A 25,787-nucleotide genomic window follows, 5' to 3' on the forward strand; every position below is an offset into this window, starting at 1 on the left:
AATTAAATATGAGGAAAAAGCAAGGTTTTTTGGGGGAGGTTTGTATATTTTGACCTTACCAACCTTCAGCCAATATAGGCATCTGCTAATGTCCACTTGTGTTTGGAACTTCTAATTTGCCAATGGGTAAGAGGATGTTGTATATTCTCTGACCTCTGATAAGAGGGGAAAAAATAGGTGAGGCAGAATTACCAGCTTTCATTTCAGGATAAAAACTTCAAGGGTGTTCCTTCCCCATTCCTAAGGTTCACAACCTGGTACAGTGTAATGATACAGTACTGTATTTGGAGTCAGAAGAGCTAGGTTCCAATTCTGATCTTACTACTTATTAACCTGTATAACGTTAGACAAGTTATTTAACCTCTGACCCTCAGTTTCATGATCTGTAAAAATGGTGGATGGAGGGGTAGGCCGTTAGATCAACATTCTCTAGTGACCTTTAGTTCTCATTTATGATTCTGTAATCCACTGGAATAAGTAAGATACCAAGTTTTCATTCCTAGCCTTACAGTGACTTCTTCCCTATCAAAAGGATTCTGTTTTCCCCTAGCTTAGATGTGTTCTGATTTAAGTAAATTGTTGAAATCCACATCACTGAAGTAAGAAAATATAATTCTGATTGTCCATCGCTTTGCTGTGAGGCTCATACATTCTTCATTTACATCTAGGGATATTAGCAATGAAGAAATGATGTATTTGAATTCAATCCTTCTTGCCTAAAAGCTGATGCCAATCTGAAGTCAGTCTTCATTTTCTACATTGCACTTATATTGCACTCAGAGAACACTTCTCTTGCTTCTTTTCATTAACTATTAAGTATCTTTTTCTTTGGGAGCAACAAATTATATAGAGATTGGTCAGATGTGCCTCTCTTCAGAATGTATCAAGGAAGAATAATATAATTGTTGAAAAGTTTAAGGTCTGTGACTGGATCAAGCCAATCTAATGAAGCTGGCAGTACTACCCAAATTAATCCATAAATTTAGTGCAATGTCATTCAAAATACTAACTGAATATTTCATAGATTTAAACAAAATTGCATTCTTGTGAAAGAACATATTGATAGAATATCAAAGAAAATTATGAAGATTCTAAATTATACTAACAGATCTCAAATTATAGAATTTTTATAGTTAATATTATAAAGTCTTATTTATCTAAATTCTTTAGTGCTATCAAAAAACTAGAAAAACAGGCCAATGGAACAAAGTAGATAACTGTGAAATAGAAATAGATACATATAGTAGATTGAAGTTCCATAAATTTATGACAAAAAAACACTGGGGAAGAAGTTCATTATCAACAACAAAAAAAAAAGAACTTGATAAAAAAATGGAATTAAGCACTATATGCCAGAATAAAATTCCAAAAGGATCAATGACCTAAATCTAAAAGAAATCATACTTAAAAATTAGAAGATAATGAAATGTTATACCTGTCACAGGTAGGGAGAAGGTCAAATTTCATAGCTAACCAACAAATAGAAGAAATCATAGGATCGTAAATCTAGAACTGAAAGGGATCTCAGATGCCATCTGTTCCAACTCTCATTTTAAAGAGGAGGAATACTGTCAGGGTAAGTAATTTACCCAAGGTAAAAGAGATAGATAATAGTTGTAAGAGGCAGGAAATATATATATATATATATATAGATATAGATATATATAGATAGATATAGATAGATAGATAGATAGATAGATATGGCTTCTTTTATTTTTTTTTAATTTTTTATTTTTTAGGCAATTGGGGTTAAGGGACTTACCCAGGGTCACACAGCTAGTAAGTGTAAAGTGTTTAGTCTGAGGCCGCATTTGAACTCAGGTCCTCCTGACTTCAGGGCCGGTGCTCTATCCACTGTGCCACCTAGCTGCCCCTATGTAGCTTCTTTTAAATGAAAATAAAGAATGCACAACAAAAGCCAATAGTTCCCCTCAACATCAGGGAAATAAGGGAAATGTTGTTGTTATTACAGTTATAGTTGTAGTAGTGACTCTGATTAACAGTCTTCTATCTAAGGTTGATAAGGATTAACATCAACTTAATAAGAAGAAGATTCATAAGTGGTCAAAAGATATGAGTCAAATACTTCTAGGGAAAAGAAACAACTTTATCAATAGCTACATGAAAAAAGTATTCAAAATTCCTATTAAAGAAATGCAAATTAAAACAATTCAGATACTATTTTATACTCATTTGAAAAAGATTCAATGTTATCTTGACTGTGAAGAAAAAGACAAATTATTACAATGTTGGCAGAGCTTCCCTAGAAAGAAGTTCCAGAATGAAACTCAATATTAGTCTAGAAGTCTAGAATTCAAGATCAGAGTAACAATAGGCATCATCAAAGAAAGCATATTATCCACTTATTAAACATGTCAAGAATATATATGTCCTTTTGTATATTGAGCCCATCACCTCTCTGTCAGTAGGTAGGTAACATTCTTCACCACAGGTCCTCTGGAATCTAGTTGGCCATCATATCTTAAGTCTTCCAAAGGTGTTCCTTTTTATACTATTGTTGTTATTAACAATTTATATTGTTGTGGATCTGCTCACTTCACTTGGCATCAGTTAGTGCACATGTGTTTTCTTAGCCTTCTCAGGGAATTGTCCCTCTTATAATTTCTTAAAGTGCAATAGTATTCAATTACATTCATATACCATTAGTTGTTCAGCCATTACATAACAGCACTTAGCACAGGGTCTGGTACATAGTAGTGACTTAATAAATGTCAATTAATTGAATGATGGATCTTTCCTTTATTTCCATTTCCTTCAAAAAAAATGTTGCTACAAATACTTTTGTACATGTGGGTCCTTTTCCTTTTTCTCTGATCTCTTTGTGGTATATGCCTAGTTGTAATATTCGCTAGGTCAAAGGATATCAACAATTTAGTGATATTTGGGGCATAATTTCAAATTGCTTTCCAGATCATCTCTTATCAATTCAAAATTTCACCAACAGTCAACTATGCCTGTCTTCCCACAACTCCCCTAACGATTGTCATTTTCTTTTTTGTCATCTTTTGCAATCTAATAAATGAGAAGTGGTGTTTCCCCAGCAATTTTAAGAAATAATCATTACCATCCTACTTCCATTCCTTTGTAGGATTGTGGTTTGAACATACTTTCCTTGTGATGCTTTGTCAGTCTCATGGGCTGCTTTCTCTCTGTAGAAAGATAAAAGGGAAGACTCAAAATAAAATTCCTTCCTTGAACCACTTGGGAACCCAACTTCAGTCCTTTTTTTAACCTGCTTCTATTAATTTATCCTTGTTCAATAGTTTCAGTAACTCAACATTCAGTAAATGTATGCTATTTCAGGACCCCGACAATGCTTTTCCTGTATTGTATTCTTGTTTATTTTTAAGCAAGGCCATGGTTATGTAATCTATGGGAGACTCAACGATTTGACTGATGAGAATATCAAGAGTGGTAGTGGTTTTATTTCCTATTTCTGCCTCAGACTAGCACATTATGTTAATTTTGTATGTGATTAGAGAAGTCTCTAATAGTTCTGGTAGAGAACCAGGCATATGGCTAGCTTCTTTCTCTTCAGTCAATTAATCAGCAAGCATTTATTAAACATTTACCATGCACCAGGCACTGTGCTAAATGCTGGGGATAATAATAAAGCAAAAAACACAATCCATGTCCTCCAGGAGCTCACATTCTAATAAATTTATTGAGACTAAAGGAGAATGTCTTTTTTATTTTATTCCACGAAGAGGAGAATTTGGCACCTAGATTTGTAGGAGGAAAGGGATTAATTTTGAACTTGAGTGATCAGTAAAGGTAGGCATGCCAATAGCCGAGATAGGGAGGTCAGGAAGAAGTGAAAAGTTTGACCTGCAAGGTGATGACTTTAGTTTGGGACATATTGAATTTCAGGCATTGGTAAGTTGTTGGCAGCCTAAAAGCTGTTTTAGTCACAGTGTACTAATAGTGTGTCTTTTGCTTCGAAGTTTCACCAAGATTGAATTTTATTACAACTAAGCTTTTTCTCTTGATTACCAAAAGTTTGAACACTTTTCTGTCATTAGCAATAGTTTGTATTTCTTCTAAGAACTGCCTGTTTACATTTTTTGGCCACTTATCTACTTGGAAATGGATCTTCATCTTATAAAGTTATTTCACTTCTGAGTAAGAACTGTCTAACAGACAGCTGAAGAAGTATCTCTTAAACTTTTTACTTGATCATTGGCAAAATTTTGTAAGCACATTTTCAATGCCTCAATCCAAGTCATTCAGTTGAATAAAACACATTGACGGTTCCTCCTTTGATGATTATTGCATTGTGATCTTGGAACAATTCCACATCCTTGAGCCTCATTTTCGTAATTTGTATTATGAGGAGGTTTTTTATAATGGTCTCTGAAATCCCTTCTAGTTCTAATTCTATGATCCCACCATAGTATTTAAATGCCATTGATGAAAATATTAAACTGGACAAAGTGAAAGAGAGTTTTGTAGCACGTAATTAGAGGTCTCCCTACAGATGAACAGCTATCCATCATCATTTTAGGGTATGGTTGTTCAACTATCTATAAAGTTACTCAACTCTAATATTATTTGATCCCCATTTCTCTGTCCAGTTATCATGAAATTATCAGATGCTTTGTTGCAATCAAGATATGAAATCTGATTCCTTGGTCTGGCATTTTCATGAACTACTAGTCTGGTATTTCAGTTGTTTTTGCTTTTTTAAGACAGGTTAAATTTGGCATGACATTCATTCATCTGTTCAACAACCATTTATTAAATACTTACTGTGGACAAAGCATTGTGGTAGGCAGTGAGGGAGATAGGAAGTTTAGATAAGATATAGCACCTGCCCTCATGGAGTTTAGTAGGAAAAAAAAATCACAAATTTATAACTCTGTCACCTAAGTGCATTGTAAGGATGCAAAGTAGAGTGTGAGCTCTGAGGGGGAAGGTTGGGAATTATAGTGAGATCATGGAAAAAATTCATGGAGAAATGACATTTGAATTAGGCATTAATCAGAATACATGACAAATGGGTAAATTCATCAGCATTGGGAACTCCATCAACACAGATTGCAGCCAACCTAGAAGTTGGTAAAGAGGTTTGAGTCATTTGCCAGACTTATTTCTAGAGATGTAAGTGACTCACCCAGGGTCACTCAGCTAGTTGGTATCAGAAGCACAATTTTAACTAAACCAGGTCTTCCTGACTCCAAAGCCACTATGCTGCTTGCATAGGCTTTAAAGGATATAAAAAATATTTCAACACGTGAAGAGGGAGAGGCCATATTAAAGACAATCACTTGTTCCTAGTGAATCCATGTTCTCATTTAGTGATGACTCTTTTTAATAATCTGTTCCAGAAATTTGTCAAACATGAGACTCAAGCTTTCATTTCTCTCTCCATTTAAAATTACTATAAAATTCATACATCTTTATTTTAAGATTTGGTTAAAAGAGATTCCTGACATTTCTTATTTTATGCAATCTTGGTGGGGAAGTGAGGAGCAAGGAATTTCATGATATTGAATGCAGATCATAAGCAAATTTAGTGGACATGACTCTCACATACTTATTTTCCTAATCGTTACATCTGCCACGACAAGTTTTAGAGTTGTTTGTAATTTCTCTTCATTAACTCTTCAGAGCCATTTCTTTGAAATTCTGACATTTTCCTGTGATCCCTTATAATCATGGTGTTTTATTATCAAGGGAAAGAAAATGTTGATCACACTTGCATTCCTATCCTTGGTTCTAACAGATGCAAAGGGTATAATATTGAGATCTCTAATAGAGAGATAGAACCCAGAGTCAGGAATTTAATCCCACTCCCAATTCAGTAGTTCATTGACTATACACTATAACCCCCATGAACCAAGATTTCATTTTGAAGGTTGTGTGGTGGTTGTTGAATCACATATATGAGGTGCCCTTATATTGATATATTCTAGTCATAAGCATTTATAAAAGGATAAGGAGAGAGTTGATAACTATTAATGAAATATGCTAACTACTGAGTTTTTCCCATTTTCTGTGATGATTTGGAGGGTAACATTTTAGTAGCATGTTTTCTTTTTCCCTTTATTGAATTAAAGCTATTTGTTGTTGTTCTGAGCAGCATGTAGTCATTTAGGGAAATTGGATAGTCATGTTTTTAATTTCATTTAGAAAAGACTCCAATTACTTTCCTTTATGGACTTAGTGGGTGGAGATTTAGACTAATACCTCATAGCAAGGGACCTCCCTATGCTTTGCTGATCTTCAAGAAAGCATTAACAGTTAACTTTAGTTGGAAAAACTGGAGAACAGTATGGCAGAAACTAGATAGAGACCAACATCTCACAGTGTATAGCAAGATAAGGTCAAAATGGGTCCATGATTTACACATAAAGGGATACCACAAGCAAATTAGGAGAGCATGGAATAGTTTATTTGTCAGATCTATGGATAAGGGAAGAATTTAGGACCAAAGAAAATATAGAGAGCATTACAAAATGTAAAATAGATAATTTTGATTATATAAAATTAATACGTTTTTATGCACACAGCAACCAAAATTAAAAGGAAAGCAGAAAACTGGGGGAAAATTTTACAAGTAGCTCTGATAAAGGCCTAGTTTCTCAATATATAGAGAACTGAGTCAAATTGATAAAAAATATAAGTCATTCCCCAATTGATAAGTAATCAAAGGATATGAATAGGCAGTTTTCAAATATAGAAATCAAAGCTATCTATAGTCGTATGAGAAAATGCTCTAAATCACTATTGATTAGAGAAATGCAAATTAAAAGATCTCTGAGGTACCACATCACACCTTTCAAATTGGCTAACATGACAAAAAAAACAAAATGATAAATATTGGAGGGCATGTGGGAAAACTGGGACATTAATGCACTCTTGGTGGAGTTATGAACTGTTCTATCTATTCTGGAGAGCAATTTGGAACTAGGCCCAAAGGGCTATAAAACTGTGCTTACCCTTTGATCCAGCAATACCACTGCTAGGTCTATATCCCAAAGACATCAAAAAAAAGATAGGGAATGGGGGAAGGACTTATTTGTTCAAAAATATTTATAGCAACTCTTTTTTGTGGTGGCTAAGTACTGGAAATCAAAGGGAAGTCCATCAATTGGGGAATAGCTAAACAAGCTGTGCTATATGATTGTGATGGAATATTATTGTGCTATAAGAAAGACAAGCAGGATGATTTCAGAAAGACCTGGAAAGACTTACATGAACTGATGCAGAATGAAGTGAACAGAACCAGGAGAACGTTGTACACAGTAACAGCAATAGTGTTTGATGAAGAACTGTGAATGACTTAGCTATTCTCAGTAATGCCATGATCTCAATCATGAGACAATCTCAAAGGACTAATGAGGAAGCATATTATCTACATCTAGAGAAAGAATTATATTGTCTGAATACAGAATGAAGCATGCTGCTGTTCACTTTCTTTTTTTTTTGTCTTCTTGTACAAAATGACTAATATGGAAATGTTTTACATGGTTGCACATATATAACATATCTCACTGCTTACCATCTCCCTTCTTTATCTAATCTTCCATCTCTCCTTATCTATTGGCTCTTTCCCTGCTGCTTACAAGTTCTTCCATGTCTCCACTCATCTTGACAAAATTATCACTAGGTCCTTCCATCATTGCTAGCCATCCTTTTGTGTCTTTCTTCTTCTTCTCAGCTAACTCCCTTGAGCAAGCTTCTCTTCCTCACCTTTTATTTTACTCTTTTCTAAAGGGAGAGAGAGAATTTGGAACTCAAAACTTAAAAAACAAATGTTAAAAAATTATTTTAACATGTAATTGGGGAAAAAATAAAATATTATATATTTTAAAAAAAACCAGTTAGCTTTAGCCCCTTCCCCTACACCAAAGGCCATTACTAGGAACTATGCCCAGGGTATTGAGGTCATGAAAGTTTGCCTGAAGCCATTAGATGAAAGAATCTCACATTGATATTCCATTGTAGATTTTTCCCCCAGTATTTCCTAAAAGAATTTGCTCGTTTTTCTTTTCTTTTCTTTACAGTTAGTTATCAGTAACTTCATTGCAAGTAAATAAAAACTATAACCTGTCTTTTCTTTCTTTTTTTATTTAGGCTTACTGGAAGGGCCACAAAGAACAGAAAAAATTTGCTGAGAGGAAGAAACTATTTGCTGATAATGTTTCTTCTATTATTAAGGTAAAGATTCTTTCATATTTTATGTTTCATCTGAGACCTAAGTGCAGCAGGCCATTCCTTTTACCTCTCTCTAAATGATTCTCTAGTCCACTCATCACAGCATATATTTCAAGCCTTCTTTTCTGTCCTCAAGCCTCCCACCACAGCCACAAACCAATTAGATGAGAACATTAACTCCTACTTCACCATCCCTACAAAAATTAGGTCATTGCCAATAGCTCCCTTTTCTCCCATTCTCATTTCACTTCCCTCTGATATCATCCTTCACTGTCTCCTCCATTCTTCACTCTCTGATCAATACATGGACCTTCTCCTTGCTAAGATCCAGCCTGCTATCTTCTCCCAATGTCTTCTAACAGATTGCCCTCACTATCAACCTCCCTTCTTTATCTAATCTTCCATCTCTCCTTATCTATTGGCTCTTTCCCCACTACCTACAAGTTCTTCCATGTCTCCACTCATCTTGACAAAATTATCACTAGGTCCTTCCATCATTGCTAGCCATCTTCTTGTGTCTTTCTTCCTCTTCTCAGCTAACTCCCTTGAGCAAGCTTCTCTTCCTTACCTTTTATTTTACTCTTTTCTAAACCCTCTGCAATCTGGCTTCTAGCCTCATCATTCAACTGAAACTTCTCTCTCCAAAGTTATCATTGATCTCTTCATATTTTTCAAATTTGAAGGCCTCTTCTCACTCTTCAATCTTCCTGATCTCTACTTCCCTGGAATGTTCTTCCTTTTCACTTCTCCCTCCTAAAACCCCTGACTTCAAGATAAGACTCAAATACTTCAGGAGGTCTTTTCCAACTACCATTACTACCAACTCTTACCTCCTCAACCAGATGTTGGTGCCTTCTGCTCTAAAATTACTTTCCATCTATGCTGTATGTATCTTGTATTACCTTTTTTAATACATTATCTCCCCTATTAGAATTACCACTCCTTGAGGGCAGGAAGTGTTTTTGTTTTTGAATTCTCTGTACTTAATACAGTGCCTGGCACATCAAGAGTACTTGATAAATGCTTGTTGATTAATTGATTATTTATTTTAGATTTAGTTCCAAACACTCAGAAATGATCACTGAATAACTAAGAAAAAGCTGGTTTATATGAGTTTCTTCTTCACACTTTCCAATATGACATTGCAAAAGTTTTTCCAACTACCCAATCAACATTTATGTGCCCATTCCATGCAGAACACTCTAATTCTAGGGGAACAGAAAACTACAATGGGAAAAGAAGACTTCTTGCTTTCCAATAAGTTAATGGAGACAGGGCAGATAACTCAATGATAGAAAATACATTTAACAGGAGCAGAACAGAAATACTCTTTTGGGCAAGTGAGAAAGATGAATAGGGTAAAAAATAGAATGTTTGAATTTGTTTGGAATTACAAGGTGAGGTTAGCCTGCAAAGGAACCATTTTGAAGGAAGAGACAATGAACTGATTGGAGTTTATTGTGAGCATAGACATTCAATAAGACTGTGTAGTCATAGAGACCATATTTATCCTGTCAGAAAATTATTGCCTAAAATTACGAGGTTGGTATTCCCTCATGAAGCAGGGCTCCTCTGCCATTAGGAAGGGCTGAAAGTAGCATAGCTAGGCTTTTTGAACAAATGTTGACTTTAGAGAGAGGGCTGTCATCTAGTCAGATTTAGCCTCTGACTGATTATAGCCTCAGGCAAATCTCTTGCCCTCTTGGAAATTTCCTTCTCTCTCTTTAAATGTCTTAACAATTAGTCCTTCTAACTATATCCTACAAATTAAGGAGAAAAAAGAGTACCACATAAAGTGCTTTTGTATGCCATAGAAGAAATACAATAAAAGATGTGGAAGGAAAAATAAATCTTGTTTTCCAAATGCAATACTTTTCTTGATATCATCACATAAGACATTAGTATTAAATTTAAGAAAACCAGTACGGAGTTTTCTTGAATTTTCTGTTCTCTTTTTAGATTCAAACCTGGTACAGAATGATGTCAACAAAAAGGCGTTACCTTTCACGAAAACATTATTTCAAACAACAAGTAAGAGATTTTTTTTTCTTCCTTGATAACTGATAAAACTCATCACTATCATTGCATGTATGGTGGATATGACTAGACTTTAATGCTTCATTGAATCTATGGTCTTCTTGATGTAGGTACAGCCTGCATTGGTACAGCCATTTATCCACGTCCTTATCCTGTATGGGATTTTTGTCCATGTTCTCCTATAAATCCTCTGTGGAGCCTTTGCCCAGTATTTGGGACCACTAGGTCTCCCTCTGTTGGGGACCGACCAGTACAGTAATTGGGCTGTCTCTCTTGTATCCCTTAATTTTACTACATGACTGCTCCACTTTCTTTTCTGATTATACATCATGTGGGCATGACATTATTTACACAGAATGAAATCTCACAAATTTGAACTCCTTGGAGGGAAAGCCAGGTTTTACTTGTGAAAACACCAAATTACTGTGCTTATGTGTATGCATTTAAAGAATTGAGATTGTTATTATCTTCAGTAACTATCTACTAATGTTTGATTTTTTTTAATGCACTTCCCTTGAGAAAATTGTAAGAGGCAGAGCTTTTTAATAAACAGATGCATTTATAATTAGTGCCACACTTACATGCCAACACTATATTGAAGTCTTCAAAACCATTCTTCAGCGATTTGAGCATTTTTCCTTTCATCTCATTTACACTATTCATTTGCTTAGAGAGTTTGTATATAAGAGAAAGAAAAACCTCAGCCAGCCGATATCCACATATCACATATTCCAAATTTAGGGGTGTTAAAATTAACAGTAACTTACAGTACTGAGGATTTGACTTTTTCTCGGTTGTGACTTTTCTCAAACTTTTCCAGGTTGAGAAAATTGTGAAACTTCAGTCTTGGATAAGAGCATCCAAAGCTAGAGTTGACTATAAAACACTTGGTAAGTAGAATCATTTTGGAAATAGAACGTGAATTCTTTAGGGCACCAACAAGCACAAGTTGAGTTACTTGATTATTCCTTTTCAGCCCGTTGTTCCAAGAGCAGGGTTTGGCATCCAGGCACTTATCTTAGAACTGGCTTGTCATTACTAATGCTCATATAAAGAAGAAACTGCCTGCTGCTACTCCTTTATTTATTTTATTTTTTGGTAAGGGGAAAACAGATTTTGTTTTCCTAAAGAGATTTAATGCTGTTTTTCTATATTCAGTTTGGTTTGAAGATTCAGGGATATTCTAAAAGATTTGTGAGCTTGGACATTGTCCATTTCTACATGAATTTTATCTCTCATCAACCATCTGGCTGACCTGAAGAGCCTCATGTGTGAGCTGTTGTGTAGTGTGGGGAAGACTGGAGTGACATAAGACTCTGGATGAGTCTTACTCATCCAGAGTCTTCTGTACCTAGGTTTACTTATTAACAAAATGAAAAAAGGAGTTTGATTGAAATCTTTAAGGTTCTCTCCTTGCTCCTAAAGCTATGATCCAAAGATAAGTGAGCATTATATAGATAGAAAATAGTGTTGATATTAATGGTCAGAAGTATTTATTTCTTTTAAAGATTTTTATTATTAGAAACTTAACCCTCACAACACATAATCAAACTATGATAGGAGGATTATAAAGAAATGCAAAAAGACCTTTATGAAGTAAGTGACATGAGTAGAATAAGAACAACATGTAAATTTACTCTCACGTGTAAAAAAATCAATAATGACAATGATGTAAGCACAAAAGTTATGTACATTGATTTGGAAGGAGATGGAGCAAATTTCTTTTTATTCTTTGTTAGGAATACACATGCATACATGTACATAAGTGGATGCATAAATTTAACGCATTTTTTAAAAAAGTCAATAGTTTAAATTTTTAGATTTTTTGAGATTTGCCCCATATAGAGTCTGAACATGTGTTCATTAATACTTGTTTTGAGGATACATTTTGTTATACTGCTGTTTGTGTTTCTCTTGTTCAGATTTGAAAGAAGTAGAAATGGTCAAACATCAGGCTGAGTACTTTGCTTAACATATGTTCTAAGGATCTAAGGTTCTAACAACCAAGGTCTAATTTTCCGACCTGTAGTCATTGGGACCATGCAAACATTAAAATTATGCATATATTCTCCTTTCTCTGCAGTGAATGATAAAAATCCTCCTTTGCCTGTTCTGTGCAAGTTTTTGTATCTGTTGGACCAAAGTGATTTAGATTTACAAGAAGAACTGGAAAGGACAAGATTAAGGGAGCAAGTAGTTACCAAAATCAGGGCTAATCAACAGCTGGAAAAAGACCTGAACTTGATGGACATAAAGATTGGACTGCTGGTAAAAAACAGGATTACTCTGCAGGTCAGTAGGATTTTCCCCAACTCTTGTCTAGTAAAGGCGTATAGAGACGAGACATAAACACAGGTGCACGGACACAATGCCGCTATTCAGCTAAACCCATTTAGAACTCAGGGTGAATTGTTCAAGGTTCATTTGTCATTTTTTTAATAATAATTAGAATATCTCAATTTCACCCCTGTGTATAATTTGTGATAGTTACTTTGGGAAACATTATTTTAATGATCCAGGCCATGATTCTCTTGTGTTCCATATGCTCTAGATTTTCTAAGAGAGTTCCATTTTCTAGTAGAGTTCTATTGCATTTTTTTCCCAAAACTTCATTGAAATATATTGACACACTGGGAACTGTGGCATGTGGCCATAATCCCTACTTTTGGAGAAAGCTGAGGCTGGTGGATTGCTTGAGCTTTGGAGTTCTGAACTGCAGCAGAACTAAAGCCTTTCAGTGTCCTCAGTCATTCCAGCACCGATATGGTAAGCTTCTGGGAGCAGTGGAGCCACCAGGCTGCCTAAGGAAGGGTGATCTGGCCTAGCTGGGAAATGCAGCAGGTCAAAACTTTCATACTGATTAGCAGTGGGATTCATTCTGTGAGTGGTTGCTGCACTTCCAACCTGGACAAGATAGGAAATTCTAGTATTTTAGAAAATTGCTAAGTACTATACATAAAATATATCTTAGCCACCAAAAATGGAGACTCAAGAGGCCATAGATTCTATCTAGCTATCTGTCTATATGTATATATACACATATATATGTGTGTGTTTACACTAGTCCATAGTACATGTATCAAAACCATGTATAAACAAACACACTGAGGCATCTGTATGACATAGGGGAAAAATTCTGAATTTGGAGTCAAGGTACCTATATTTGAATCCTAGACCTACAACTTAATTGCTTAATAGGCAGCTGGTGGTGCAGTAAATTGAGTGCTGGGCCTGGAGTTCAACATAAATTCAAATCTGGATTAAAACATTCATGTGATCCTGAACAAGTCACTTAACCTCAGTTTGCCTCAGTTTCCTCAAATGTAAAATGGAGATGATAACCACCTACCTCACAGGGTTGTATTGAGGATCTGATGAGATAATACTCATAAAATATCCATAGCACGGTCCCTGGCACATAGTAAATAGGCCCTACACAAATTCTTACTCCTTTCCCGAAGTTTGGTACATCATTTAATGCCTGTGATCTCAGTTTCCTCTTCTGTAAAAGGAGGAACTTGGAATAGATGGCCTTTGAGTTCCTTTGATCTCATACTTGTGCAAGGAGGGATAGCTCACGTGCCTCATACCAGCTCACTGAGAAAGCTTCAGGAAGTTGTGGTCTGGCAAAAATGACCTTTTGTTCTGGGTTCTGGCTTAGGGAAAAAAAAAACAACAAACCTAGTTATATAGTATGTTCCAAAAGTCCTAGTGTAGTTTTAAGCTCTTAAATTAAAGCTTAATAGCTTTAATTGAAAACTGAAGCTTGATTTCCTTTGTTGTTGTTCCGTCATTTCTTCTTATGATCCATTTGGGGTTTTCTTGGAAAAGATACTGGAATAGGTTTGCTATTACCTTCTTCAGCTCATTTTACAGCTGAGGAAACTGAGGCAAACATTGTTAAGTGACTTGCCCAGGATCACACAGCTAGTAAGTGTCTGAGGCCAGATTTGAACTCAGGCTTTCCTGACTCCAGGTCCTAGACCCTATCTACTGCTATCCTTGATTTCCTTATTAAAGCTTAAAACAGCACTAAGATTTTTGGGACACCTTGGGGCTGTTTTTCACAAGGGACTTTCCACAAAGGAGTCCTGAGGTAGAGAGTGGGGGAAGGGAGGGATGGAATGGGAATCCTGTACTCAGCTCTAGGGACAAAGGAATTGATAAGAAGGACCAACTGATGGCAGGTGGCTGGACACTACTAAGCTCTAATTCAATTAAGTATTTATTAAGCACCTGTTGTATCCAAGGCCTCATAATAGGCACTATTGATATAGGAGTAAAAAATAGTCCCTGTCTTAAAACTGACATTGTACCATGAAGGGAGGAGAAGGCAGTGGTGGATTAGAAAGAGCACACAAATAATCCTAAAAAAAAAAGGTAAAGGGGGAGAGAGGATAACTGGGGAAATCTGATAATAAATAAAAAACTGATAACTGGGGAAATCCTAAGAGACTTCAAAGAGGAGGTGACGTGGCTAAATGCATAGGGAGAAGCTGTATTGTAAAGCATCTTCTAATCAGCAACCACAGTAGGCCCTTAGGAGTCAATTTCACTTACAAAAAATCATAGACGCAGATGAAGTGAAACCCTAGTTAAGTAAGAAAGGTATTTTCTCCTTTTCATCCTTCCTATCTACAACCAGGCATTTACATTATAGCCTTTAAATTCTGTTCTCAGCAGGTAGGACAGAGTCCCCTGATACCAAGCCATTTGGTTCTGGAGTACTGTTTCAGGGACTGACTTTTTTGTTTGTTTTGTTTTGAGAACATAACATCAGAACAAGACAGATGTTTGGCCATTGCCTCCTGCCCTTCATTTCCTGCCTTCTTCCAAATAGCCAGACCCCTCAGTGCCTTATAGGGTGAAACACTCTACTAAAGAAAGAGTCGTAGAGAACAAAAACATTAAATTATTAAGGAATTCAGAAGCTGGCTGTAGCCATTACAGGAGAGCATCTCCTTCCCCACTGCCCTCCAAAACTCTCAAGCAATGAAGTGTCTACATTCAATCACCTCTTTCTTCCTTCTCCCTTATGCTCTTAGATTGTACTGCATTGTTTTTGGGTTTTTTTTTTGTCTTTTATCTACGATGCCTAAAACCAATAGCAACTATAGCTATATGCTTTTGGACATAGTAAGCGCTTAATGCTTATCTGATTGAATTAAATTCCATTCCAATAACTGCGCCAATGCTGGAAGGAAAGGAGGTATTAGAAAAATACAGGGATGAATGTAAACCTCAAAGGTATGGTAGATTGGGTGGCAGCCTTGGAATCCAGAAGCTGTGGGTTCAGGTCCAACCACAGTCACATAATGGCTGTGTGACTCTGGAGAAGTCATATGGCCTCTCAGTGCCCCCAGACAACTATAAATTGCAGCACAGTTGATGGGTTGCTTTGGTCAAAGGAGTCTTCCCCCTCTGGGTTCCCTGCAGAAATAAAATCAGAGGTCTGAAAGGAGGGGAGAGCTGAGGAGGGAGGGGTGGCCTACAATTGAATATCGCATCTCTTAAAAACGCCTGATTGTTAGAATACAGTTTATATTATTTTGTAAACTGTCCTGAACGGTGGTATGTGATTTTAAAACGTAGCATCATTTTAGTCAAATGAGAACTTTCTAAGGGTAGCTCTTGTTATTTTTAAACCCCGAAGAAGTTTATCGTGTTTTCGTCAATATGTGAACAGGAAATTGTTTCCATCTAAAATAGGCCTAGTTCTAAAATTGTAAATAGTTTAAATACTTGCCACCTCCTAGGAATCCAGCCATAGCAGATTATCCGATCTTCAGAAAAGTTTGAGAGTTTTAAAATTTTCTTGAGAATAGACTGATGGTGTCTTACAAAAGACAACAACTAGAAATCTCATCCATTACAGCATAACCTTTTGTGGAATTCTTGTAGTAATTTCTGGATATATGAACTATCATTCATGGAGGTACTTCAGCTCTGGTGGTACTTACTGAGAGATGATATCACTTAGTGTGTAGGTATTATGAACTTGGTTTTGCATATTTAAACAACGGACATTTTAATATCTCCTATAGACTTCAATATTTCGTGGATATTATTTTAAGTCAACGTAATGGCTATAGACTTAGAATATTTTCTATTTAAAAATAAGAATAATTCTCTTATTAAGCAGCTATAAGACTCACTAATTATTTTAAAATAGGAATTTCTACAAGTCAGCAAGTAAAGCAAAGATTTATTACATGCTCATTTTGTGTAGGGTATTGTGCTATCCATAATGTCCCAAGTGACTGGGGATATGGAAATGAAAAAAAAAACAAAGCCTTGACCTTAAAGATATACCAAAGTATGACCTTGTACAACTTTACCTCACTTAAATCCAGTCCAAGACATCATCCTGTGATGTCATTGGTCCTCTTTGAAAATGAAGGACAAACAACAACAACAAAAAGCTAATAATAATAATAATAATAATAGTAATAATAATAATAGCTAACATTTATATGGCACTTTAAGGTTTGCAAAGCACTTTACACATACTTCATCTTATTTGTTTCTCACAATAGTTTTGTGAGGTAAATGCTATTGTAATTACCATTTTACAGATGAGGAAACTGAGGCACAAAGGTTAAGTGATTTTCCCAAGGACACATACCTCGTAAATATTTGAGACATGATTCAAACCCAGGTTTTCCTGATTCCCAGTCCAGAACTGCAGCCACTTTGCCACCTAGTTGCTTAGCTATGTTATCTATTACATCGATTAATTTAATACAAAATAGAATATTCTGAACACACAAGAGACATACACAGTAATAAGAGTTCAGATGTTTGAAAGAGTGAGATCTTGAGCAGATATTGCCTGATTATGCAAATAGAGATGAATTGGAGCAGTTTATCGTAAATTGAAAGGAAAACACAAAAAGAACCCCAATCTAGGTTTAGTAGTTGAAAACAGAAAACATTTCTGGGCTGCAGGAGAGGAGGAAGAATGGAATTCATAAGGTTGATAAGCAAAGAAGCCAGTAGCAATTATGACTGCCATGGACTATGAGGCCACAGGCTGTCACTTGTGTGGAATGACTCCAACAGCTGGAAAGTGGTAATGAGGCAGTAGAAAAGGAGGAAGAATGAGAACATATTTCTTATCTTTGAGACCTTTCTAGCCACTGCTTCATCTACCTTCCCTCCCTTTCCCCCCTCCAAAAAAACAAATAAACTCAACTTTCTACATTTAACAAATACATATGAGTGAGAATGAGGAAATTAATCAAACTGGAAGGACAGAGTCAATACGTAAAGATCTTCCCTCTCTTCTTTAATCATTCATTTCCCTCCTTAAAAATCTGGAAAAAAAAATTGTGACATAGGAATTTTTTTTTTGTGGCCAGGATTTAGGAATATAAAGTGGAACATCTCTTAATAAGGACCCTAAAATGAGTCCTCACTCACATTGGACATCCAGTGTTCGAGGGGAAAGGGGTATGATTTTCCTGTTCATTTTTAGAATAATAATCAAGTCTTAGATGGGAAGACTGGATTGAAGGGAATAGTATTCATGATTCCTCTGTCCCTCCAGATGATCCCAGAGAAAAGTCACTGCATAACTTGTAATGACTTGTTGGCTATCTATGTTTTTTTCAAGATCTGGTTAACTGTATTTTCTGAGATACGGTAGGAGTTGAGGCTTAGATTAATTTAAACAACTGTAGACTCAAGAATGAGCCTATTCAAAAAATTAAATAAAAAATCAATTGGGGCAACTTTCCTTTTCCCTCTCTCCCTGGAACAGTGCAAAAAAGCATTGGTTCTAGAGTTAGAGGACCTATGTTCAAATCCTGCTTCTGACACTTATTACCTGTGCGATCTTTGAGTAAGAAATTCAACCTCCCTAGGACTCAATTTCCTCATCTCTTGGATGAAAGGGTTGGATTAGATGGCCACTGAGGTCCCTTCCAATTGTGGAGTTATGAACCTGTTACACATTGGAAAATATTTTTAATGTGGAGATTTCCCTTAATATGTTTAACTTTTTTTTCTTGGTTTCTTCATGGAGAAAACCAGCCTCATGTGCTTTGTATATGTTGGAGGGGGGACCCCAAGTATAAGAAGATCATCATAATGAAGAATAAGGAGTGTTAACTTTTTTTAAATTTCCCTACAGGATGTTATTTCATATAGGAAGAAGATGAATAAGAAAACATGCCAAGAATTGCTGTTGAGTGGCAATGAAAAACAAGGAATTAAAAGTTTGAGTAAGGAGAAGAGGAAAAAACTGGAAGCCTACCAGCAGCTATTCTACCTTCTACAGGTAAGAGCCACTTTTGTCCAAGTGTAGTTTATTGACCAAACCACCTTCTTCCCTTGTCTGTAACTTAGACATGTATAAGTTATTTTTTATTCTGCATTTAATTATTTAGAGAAACATCACAAATCTATAGCATGAGTAAATACTTTGAGTCAAGGAAAAATGAAAGTGACTCCTTGTTATGGGGAGCAGGAATTTTCTGGGGAAGTCTCTCTATCCCTTTTTTTATTATTTTATTCATTTCTAATATTCTGATTACTGTTTTGTAAGTGAATAGATTTTTTTTTAAGAGGCTAGTATTTGAAGAAAGGGGAGAGGTTAAGCAGGATGGGAGCTAAACTCCAATTTGGTTGGGTAATTAATCCATACCAACCCTAAACTAAGAAAATATGGCCTACCATCCATGGTGGAGGGAAAGTATGGGGCAAGAGGACAAGAGAGAGAGAAACTTACACTCAGCAGCCTTAATCTAACCTAAGAGAGTCCTCAGGTTCTATGATTAATACTCTAGGGCACCCTCTGTTTCATCCTACCCATTTCTACTAAAGAAAATTGGTGCCTTGGAGGGACAAGAAACTTTCATTTTTTTTATTTCCAGGATAGAACTTTCAGTGACTTTTCAGTTTTCTATGCTCCCAGAAAGTTAGTGAGGGTTTGTAGCTCTGATTGGTGTAGCTAGGCTTTAGGCCCATATTTTTTTTTTCTGTTTTTCATCCCTAATCATGGCTTCTATCTCAAAAAATACATGCTATTGGTTTCAAAGGAAATTAGATGAGCAAATACAATATTAATGCAAATCCATTATGACTAATGGAAAACTACTTACATTTATAGACTGTTACAATTATAAAAATAAAATTGAGCACTTTGAGGTTTACAAAATGATTTATGTGTATGCCCATATACATATACATACATATATACATATGTGTATATATGTATTATGTGTGTATATATGTATGTGTGTTTATGTATATCTATAGCTATCTATCTGTTCATATATATGCGTGTATGTATGTGCGTGTGTGTGTGTGTGTGTGTGTGTGTGTGTAGTGTAATTTGATCCTTAAGATAATTCTGTGAGGTTGATGCCATTATTGCACATTGCACAGATGAGGAAACTGAGGTCCAAAGAAATTAAGTGAGTTGGAACTAAAATCTATGTCTCTTTATTTCAAGTCCCATACTCTACCCATTGTACCCCATTTCCTCCCTCTCTGAGGCGCCCTTTGCCACTTGAGTCACTTCCTTTTAGGAAACTGACCCTTAATCTTTGTTAGAAAACCACACTATCAGTATGCAATGATGCTCCATGTGTGACTTAGGGCAGGAAAGGATCTTAAAAGTTATCTAGAGGCTCAGCCACCTCAAATTCTCAGTGGAGACAATCAGCCTTAAGGAAGAGAAATATCTTTCCCAACCTCACAGAGGCAGTAAGTGACAAGGCCAAGAGCCCAACCCAGGTCCACTGGCTTCAAATATGGTGCTTTTCCCACTATACTATAGAAAATATGCTAATACAAAAATTTCCCAGGGAGCAAATACTAATAGTATATATCAATTACACCCCAAAGTCCCTAGGATCACAGATTTAGAACTAGGAGGGACCCTAGAGGTCATCTAGTCCAACCTCACTTTTTGTATATGTCTCACATAAAACAAAGGTGTTTCCTCACCCGGGAGTTCCTCTATTTACTAATACACCTGCCCCTGTGAGGTCCAATCTTTCTCCCTTAGTCTCCAATGTGTTCCTTATTGTGCAAAAGGCTCCAGAGTGCTAGATTTGAGATCCCTCTTCTCATTAGCTTCTGCATTATTGCTATTGTACATCTTGCTTCGTCCCCTTCCCCTTTTTTCTTCTGTGCCTGACTCTTAGAAATATTCATTCAAGAGGAAGTAATGTCGGAAAGAAGCAGGAATCATCCAGTATATAAAGTTACACAGCCTAGACTGCCCTTACCAGGATTAGTCTCCTTCATAAATTCTATACCAGTTTATGTCTGGCTCTATTATTCCCTTTCCTTTGTCCTGGCATTCTCAATGCCCCCTGTTCCTAGAAACTGCCCATATCCATCCCTAAGGGGGCACCATGGGAAAGAAGGATGTACCTACCATGGTAGACAACAGCTCTCTTGAAGGAGGTGGCTTCCCAATTTCTCTCCTAAGATGATACAGCTTCTGGGTGGTGTGTACACTCTATAATACCATACATATATACACACATGCATACATACATACATGCATACATACTATATAATACTATACAATGTTATATATACATATTATAATACTATTCATACATGCTATGTTATACTATATAACACTATACACATATATTATATATATACACCACATAATACTATACATGTGTGTTATATATACACTATATAATACTATACACATATGCTGTATATACTATATAACACTACACATGTATGCTGTATACACACCATATAGCCCTATACACATGATATATATTAAACAATACTATACATGCATATACACACTATATAATACTATACACATATGCTATATGTATACTATATAACACTATATATATGCTATGTATACATTGTATGATGCTATACATATATGCTTTATATACTATACAAATATATATAGTGTAGGTATCTTTATATATACATGATTACATATGTGTATATATGTATAGTTTGTTTCTTTATGCATATGTATACAGATATGTGTATATACTATAAATACTATACTATATATACTATATAAATATCTATATACATACATGTATACAGATATATCCTTATATACTTGATTATATTTTATATACGTATATGTGTATATTTTGTTTCTCTATTGAGGTTCTTACCCTGGGGTTCGTGAACTTTAGAAAAAATATTTTGCTAATTCTATTTCAATATAATTGGTTTCCTTTGAAAAAACTATTTTGGTTTTATTTTATACATATAAAAACATTCTCAGAAAAGTTTCTATTAGGTCTACCAGACTGCCAACAGTGTCAATGACACATAAAAATATAATAATAAGATGGCCTGCCTCAGATTTATGTAAATATTAACTCAGGAGCAACAGAGGCCTGTACAGTGCTACTAATAACTTATGGCCCCCCAAAAATGCAGTTTAAATTTTACTTTAGTCCAAGTCTTTTGTATCCATTTTATACTTTCTTTGAAATAATTTATTTTTCTCCAATGGAGTAGGGGAGGGGGTCATGTGTGGAAGTTGTCCCTCTTGGGATATTTAGCCCAGGATCAATGATCAATGAATATTATTGAAAAATTAATAACTTCCTTTACAACCTTTTATCAATCATTAAGCTGAACTCTTATCAGAAAGCAATAACTGCAGTAGTAAACCTCCCATGTTGACTAGTCTTAAACTCTGCCACTATTTAGAGAAAGGCATGCCATCATTCTATACAGAATACGATAGGCTTGCTTTCTCTTGTCATTTCCACATAGCTTGGGATGGAAAAAATAAGGCAGCATTAAATATCAAGAAATCAGTTGCCAAATGCCTTAGTACTGGTGGCCAGTTTTATTTTATTTTGTCAAATTTTAACCAGCTAATAGTCAGTGGAAAATGCACTATAAATATCTGCCTGAAAGCAGTTATAGGTCATAGGATCATAGATTTAAAAATTTATTTACTTAATATCAAGTATTTGGTTTCCTTTGAATACTTCTTAAAAACCACGACTTTTATTCATAGAACCCTAAAGCAAACATCATTCTAATGCCCATTAAACTCATAGGATATTGTAGCTAGAAGGGTCCTTATTAGGTAATATGGTAGTTTCTCTGTTTATAAAAGTGGAAAACTTTATCTTCTCAAAAGAAAGATTAGTGGTGGGGATGAAGGGAATATTAAATTTCTTCCTACATAGTATTTCCATTAACATTTACTTCTTAATTTAGTTTTCTTATGGGAGGAAGTGGAAAACTGTTACCTACTTAAATAATATAAATTAACCAGAAATGTGGGGTTTTCTCTTCTTTGCTCTTTTCTTCATTCTCCTCTTTAGACCAATCCTACATATCTGGCTAAGCTGATTTTCCAGATGCCACAGAACAAGTCAACCAAGTTCATGGACACAGTAATTTTCACACTATACAATTATGCTTCCAATCAGCGAGAAGAATATCTGCTTCTTAAGCTTTTTAAAACTGCCCTAGAAGAGGAAATAGAGTGAGTATGTAAGCTAAGTAATGTGCACCAGGCTGATAAACACTATACCTTTGTATTGTGGCTGTTCCTCGAATGACATGATTTACCCAAAAATTAGTATCTTAGTATATTTTTGTGGCAGTGTTCTGAAAAATTACTGATTTATATAAATACCTAGAATTAAAGGTAAGTTTTCTCAGACTTGGGGCAGCTAGGTGGTGAAGGATAAAGTACTAGACCTGGAGTCGGTAAGACCTGAGTTCAAATCTGGCTTCACACACTTAACTAGCTGTGTGACCCTGGGTAAGTCACTTCACCCTGTTTGCCTCAGCTACCTCATCAGTAAAGAACTGGAGAAAGAAATGGTAAACCACACCAGTATCTTTGCCAAGAAAAACCCAAATGGGGTCAAAAAATTACTGAAATGACTGAACAACAATAACAGTGGGAATGGAAAAAAATAAGTGAATGTTAGAGGTTGAAAAGGAAGAATCAACAGGGATTAGTGACCAATCGCATGCAGGATTTGAGAAGAAAGAATTAAATATGGTTCCTTCTCGAAGATAACACTGGTTTTTTGATGTTTTTGTTTGTTCGTTTGTTTTTGGCTATTGGGGTGAAGTGACTTGCCCAGGGTCACACAGCTAGTAAGTGTCTGAGGCCAGATTTGAACTCAGGGCCTCCTGACTCTAGGACTGGTACTCTATCCACTGAGCCACCTAGCTGCCCCAACACTGTGTTTTTTAGATAAAGTAATCAAACACAACTCAGAGCTCTTGGGCCCAACTGACGGGGAGGATAGATCATAGAATCATAGATTTAAAGCTCTCAGGAACTTCATAGATCCTATTCCCTTCCATTCCCTTCATTTTGCAGATGAGTGAACTGAGTCTTATTGATCTTAAGGAATTTGTGCTGTCTCATAGGTTGTAAGTCCCAAAGTCAGGATCTGAACATAAGTCATCAGGCTCCAAAATCTACACTCTTTCTATTGCACATATCTGAGAGAGGAGGAGGAAGGAAAGAGGAGAGGAGATGAAAGGGGAAGAAATTTGGGGTTAGGGGGAAAAATTGATTTTAAGGAGGTGATAACTGGTTGCTGCCTCTGCTGTTTATCCTTGATAATTAATTAAGCTTTAGGAATACTGAATTAGAGGTGTGGGCATGACAGCCAAGTAGTACTGTCCAATGGGCAACTGGAAAACAGGGACCATAATTTGAAAGAGAGGTCAGAGCTGGATTATTGGGATCATTCACATAGAAGGTATGGCTGAAACCTCTGACCTTAGGTAGAGACCTTGGATTCCTTCAAGACTCAGCACAAGGGCTTCTTTCTGTAGGAAGCTTTTTCCAACTGCTAGTCCCTGCCCATTTAGGTTACTGTTCTCTCTACTTGTATCTTGTATACAGTTATTATTTCATGTTATCTCTCTCATTAGAATGTAAACACCTTGAGAGGAGGGACTGTTTTTGCATGTTCTTTATATCCCCAGCACTTAGCACAGTGCCTGGTACATTGTAAACACTTCATAAATGCTTGTTGATTGAAGTCACAGAAATAGATGATATCACCCAGATGGAGAGAGAGAAGATGATTGAAGACATTTAGGGGTTCAGGACACAGGAAGAGTTATCACAGAAACAGTCACAAAGGTGGAAGGGGGAAACCAGGTTTCTGGAAAGAGGAAAGGTCATCAGTGTCAGATGTTACAAGGAACTTGAGGAAAAAGAAGACTAAAGGCCATTGTATCTGGTGAATGGGAGGTCACTGACCTTCAAGAGGGCTTTTTTAGAGCAGAAATAGAAGCAAGATTTCCTTAAGTTAAAAAGGGATGAGTAGTTTAAAAACAACAGTGTAGGATGTGGGTATAGACACCTTATTTGAGAAGTCTGGAAATGAAAGATTCAAGGAAAGAAACAGTGCCTGGTGCATAGGACATACTCAGCAAGTACTTGTTAAATGGAATAGAAAAATCAGTCAGGACAGTGTTTTTGTGCTGGCTTTATTCTCAAGCTAAGTTTACCTTCCAGAGCCAATGAAATGAAGAATAATAAAAGAAACATTCGTAATGCCTCCATGTGAGAGGCATGGGACCAGAGCAAATGATGACTATTTAAACCATGATTTTTATGGAAAAGAAATGACAAGAAATGATTTCACATAGCAGAGAAATGGATTCTGGGGCCACAGGGGCAAACTGTTTTTGATTCTTATTGTTTTGGTTCTTAATAGATCCAAAGTGGATCAGGTACAGGAAATAGTAACTGGAAACCCAACCGTCATTAAGATGGTTGTCAGCTTCAACAGAGGAGCCCGAGGACAAAACAGTCTGCGTCAGCTGCTTGCCCCAGTGGTGAAAGAGATCATTGATGATAAATCCCTTGTCATCAACACAAACCCAGTGGACGTGTACAAGACTTGGGTTAACCAATTAGAAATGCAGACTGGAGAAGCCAGGTAACAAAACATCCTCGCTTCCTCCCACCTGCCCTTCCCCTCCCCAAAAACCTGACTTATAACCATAATGTATAACAGTTTTCCTCCAGTAAAGCCTCCCCGATGCTTCTCCAACGCATCTGGGCTCTCAAAGGCAATGGGGCACACGCTCTGGTAGGTCCTGCAAGCTGGAAGGATTTTCACTGCATTTCTGGCCAGGGATTGGCATCTGAGGGCCAGTCTAGCTAATCTCAGAGGTGCATCCCCTCATCTGACTGGTCACAGATGAGTTTTTTGATGTTGTGTGTGTGAGGTGCTACTGTGGTTGCTATTGTTTTGTTTTACCCTAACATCCCATGAAGGCCATGTTCTAAATCATGGAAGGGTAATGATCTGCATTGGTGGAATGAATATCCACATCCAGTGATGCTGCACATCTTTTGAAGTATTGGTGTATATACTGGCTTGACATGAACAACTATGCATATCCATACCTGTGTGTTTACATATGTGTTTATATGTACTAGGTAACATACTAAAATCCATTAAATCCTTTATTATTCCATGTAGTGTGCACTTGACTTTTGTCTCTATGTCTCTCCATGTCACCCCCCTCCTCCCTCTCCTGTCACTCTTTTCTCTCCTTTTCTTCCCATCTGCTCTCCTTTCTCTTATTTTCTTTTTTCTCTCTTC

The 25,787-nt window shown here is 36.2% G+C and overlaps 1 protein-coding gene across 1 annotated transcript in view; it reads left to right on the top strand.

Annotated features, from left to right (window-relative positions):
• Positions 1 to 25,787, top strand: part of IQGAP2 (IQ motif containing GTPase activating protein 2) — a 340,576-nt gene that overhangs the window by 272,538 nt on the left and 42,251 nt on the right. Inside the window, exons 18-24 of the mRNA XM_027863404.1 lie at positions 8,101 to 8,184; positions 10,141 to 10,212; positions 11,039 to 11,108; positions 12,302 to 12,510; positions 18,353 to 18,499; positions 22,515 to 22,678; positions 24,891 to 25,115. Of these exons, the coding sequence (XP_027719205.1) occupies positions 8,101 to 8,184; positions 10,141 to 10,212; positions 11,039 to 11,108; positions 12,302 to 12,510; positions 18,353 to 18,499; positions 22,515 to 22,678; positions 24,891 to 25,115 (971 nt within the window). The remainder of the gene's footprint in view (positions 1 to 8,100; positions 8,185 to 10,140; positions 10,213 to 11,038; positions 11,109 to 12,301; positions 12,511 to 18,352; positions 18,500 to 22,514; positions 22,679 to 24,890; positions 25,116 to 25,787) is intronic.

Source organism: Vombatus ursinus, unplaced genomic scaffold, assembly GCF_900497805.2.
Source record: "Vombatus ursinus unplaced genomic scaffold, bare-nosed wombat genome assembly UNPS02014772.1, whole genome shotgun sequence".
Classification (NCBI taxonomy): Eukaryota; Metazoa; Chordata; class Mammalia; order Diprotodontia; family Vombatidae; genus Vombatus; species Vombatus ursinus.